The sequence below is a fragment of the Mesitornis unicolor genome, unplaced genomic scaffold (assembly GCF_000695765.1).
Source record: "Mesitornis unicolor isolate BGI_N332 unplaced genomic scaffold, ASM69576v1 scaffold12982, whole genome shotgun sequence".
NCBI classification, from domain to species: Eukaryota; Metazoa; Chordata; class Aves; order Mesitornithiformes; family Mesitornithidae; genus Mesitornis; species Mesitornis unicolor.
Window position 1 is genome coordinate 3,975 of NW_010168566.1, and position 2,931 is coordinate 6,905.

At 55.8% G+C, this 2,931-nt stretch overlaps 1 protein-coding gene across 1 annotated transcript in view; it reads left to right on the top strand.

Annotated features, from left to right (window-relative positions):
• Window positions 1-1,807, top strand: part of PIWIL2 (piwi-like RNA-mediated gene silencing 2) — a gene marked incomplete at its 5' end in the record, with an annotated part of 5,778 nt that extends 3,971 nt beyond the window's left edge. The window contains 4 exons of the mRNA XM_010179056.1: window positions 68-173; window positions 697-950; window positions 1,086-1,193; window positions 1,651-1,807. Coding sequence (XP_010177358.1) covers window positions 68-173; window positions 697-950; window positions 1,086-1,193; window positions 1,651-1,807 — 625 coding nt within the window. The remainder of the gene's footprint in view (window positions 1-67; window positions 174-696; window positions 951-1,085; window positions 1,194-1,650) is intronic.
• Window positions 1,808-2,931: the final 1,124 nt, after the last annotated feature.

Sequence of the window (2,931 nt, forward strand, 5' to 3'; positions counted from 1 at the left end):
TTCGGTTGCACAAGGGCTGGGTGGATGAGGTGGGTGCCTGACGCTCGTCCCCTCTCCCCGTCCCCAGCGTCCTCACCAAGTGGTACTCCAGGGTGGTCTTCCAGATGCCGCACCAGGAGATCACCGACAGCCTGCGGCTCTGCCTGACTGAAGCCCTGCAGCACTTCCACGAGGTACGGCCTAAGTCCCAAAAAGAAAACCTATCGAAAAAGCCTTCCCGTGGCTGAATTTCTCCTTAAATCAAGGGGAAAACGCCCCATAACTCGTGCGTGCGAGCGAGCAGACGTCCTCTGCAGCCTTTGGACCGGCTGGGGTGGTCGCAGCCACGCACGACCGGGGGGGCTCGGGCTCGCCCTTATCTCGGGTCCAAACCTGCCCGGAGGACTGGTTTGTGCTGGGAGGTGCCGCATCACGTCCCCGCTGGCCTCTTGTCCTGCATCCCCGGCGTGAGAAAAGCATCACCAAAGCAGTGCCAAGGACCCGCTCTTGGTATTTTCCCATCCCTGGAGGAAAACCCCCCCCTAAAAACTGGGAGTTTGGCGGCTACCGAATTCTTCCCTGTGGGCAGGATTAGTGCAAACGCTGCGTTTCTCTGCCCTCAAAACCCGTTTGGAAATGCATTGACCCCCCCCGTGCTCCACCAGTCAGTCCTGGGTTAAAAAAACCAGTGAGTTTTTGGCGTTTCTGCTTGCCCAGATGAACCACTACTTGCCCGTGAAGATCGCCGTGTACCGGGACGGCGTTTCGGACGGGCAGCTGGACATGGTGCTCAAGTACGAGATCCCGCAGATGCAGAAGTGCTTCGACACCTTCGAGAACTACCACCCCAGCGTGGTGGTGGTGGTGGTGCAGAAGCAGATCAGCACCAACTTCTACACCGTCGAGGCCGAGCAATTCGCGTCCCCTCCTCCCGGAACGGTCATCGACCACACGGTCACCAGCTCCGACCGGTGAGCGGCGGCTGCTTTCGGCTTTATTTTGTGGGGTGCAAAGAACCAACCCCACAAATAATGTGCAAAAAGAGGAAATTCTGTGCAAAAAAACCCCTTGGGTTGTGGTTTTTTTTTTGCCTTCCTTTCTCTCAGGCAGGACTTCTTCTTGCTGGCCCATTGCTCTCGCCAGGGCTGCAGCATCCCCACGCGCTACATCTGCGTCCTCAACACGGCCAACCTCAGCTACGAGCACCTGGAGAGGTAAGGGCAGGATTTACACAGCCTGGCCTGCAAGCATCCCCGAATCTGGGTTTTTTTAGGAGCATATTCATATTCATAGGTGAAACAGGCCCCTGGAGCTGGTGGGGAGGGTGGGAGGCGCCTGTGCGGGCGCTGGGATGAGCCTGGTCTTGTCAAATGGGAGGACTGGGCCCATCTCAGCCTCATCTCTGGACCAGAACTAATTGCGAGGGTGATAAAGGCGGCTCTGTGTGCGTGGGCAGCCGTGCAGGGGGAGCTGCTGCGGGTTCAAACGCGGCTCGGATGCTCCTTGGGTAATTAAACGCAATCAACCGCTCCTGACCTTTAACTCCTGCTATGGGGGAAGAAAACTCCCCTGTGATGTTTGGCCTCGGAGGCCAGCGCTGCCACAGGGAGCAGGATTTGTCCCCAGAACAGGGGTGCTGGGAGCACTGACTCCCCCTCTTCTCGTCCCCAGGTTGACTTTCAAGCTGTGTCACCTGTACTGGAACTGGCCAGGCACCGTCCGCGTCCCTGCACCCTGCAAATACGCCCACAAATTGGCTTTCCTCTCCGGGCAGGTCCTGCACCACGAGCCCAGCGCCCAGCTCCGTGACAAGCTCTTCTTCCTATAGCCGGTGCGCTGGCAACGGGGGGGAAAAAGGGGCTAATTTTGGGGTTTGGGACCCCCAGCCGCTCCCAAGACCACCCCCCTTGCAGGAAACCGTCCTGAAATGTGGGTTTTTTTAATTTAAATTACTTTTTGCGCATGGTTTCGTGGGTTTTCGTTGCTGTTTTCAAAGGATGCTCGGCCGGGCCTTTGATCCGCAGGCTCTCGGGATTCATCTCCATGGGAATGAACGCAGAGCACAACCCCACTGGGGCCGCCAGCCTCTGCCCGCTGGTTTCCAGTCCCAGTAAAAGGGTTGGAATTGATGAGCCCCACTGCTCCTGCAGCTCCTCCCTGCCCTTCGCAGGTGCTGGATGCAAAACCCAAAGATTTCTGGTGGTTTTTTGCCCCCTCAATCTCTTGCATTGCCCCCAGTTGATGATTTTCCTTTGCTTTTTCGAGCTCCTGTTTGACAAACCCAGCTCCGGTTTGGCTCGTTGTCCCGTGCTTAAAAAGTCACTGGGTTTTCAAGGAGAAGTCTTTTATTTTTTTTTTAATCTTTTGGTTCATATTTTAACTCTTGTCGGGTTGGTAGGCGAGCAGGTCAACGTCCTGAGAGAAAAAACACGTGTTTTGAGTTGTCAGATGTTTCTCTGAGCTGTTTTGAGACCTTTGAAGCTGTCAGTGCATCACCAAAATCCTCGGAATTTCACCTCAGTAATTCCTCGGAATTTCGCCTCCCTTTTAATACCAAAAAAAGAGTTGAAAATCTTTACTTTTTTTCTGCTGTAACTGTAGTTTCCAGTTAACATCAATAAAAGTGTTGCTGGCAGCCGCTCCCTCTTGCTGTGGGGTGATGGGGGAAGTTGTCCTGACCCCCTCAACCCCTTTTTCCCAAGGGGTCCCGGGATGGGAGGGGACAGGGATGGGGACACACAGCAGTGATCCGATGCTGCTAGCACATCGGGGTTAATCATTCACCGTCGCCCCTCTCCAGTAACAGCTTTTATCCCCTTTTATTTGCCGGCCCCGCGGACTTTGGCAGCATTCGCCCAGCCCGGGCGCGTTCCGGCACAGGGTGAAGCTTGGCCCCGAGCAGCTCAGGGGGGGAGCTGGGGCCAAAATGGGGGTGATGGCTCGGGGTAGCCA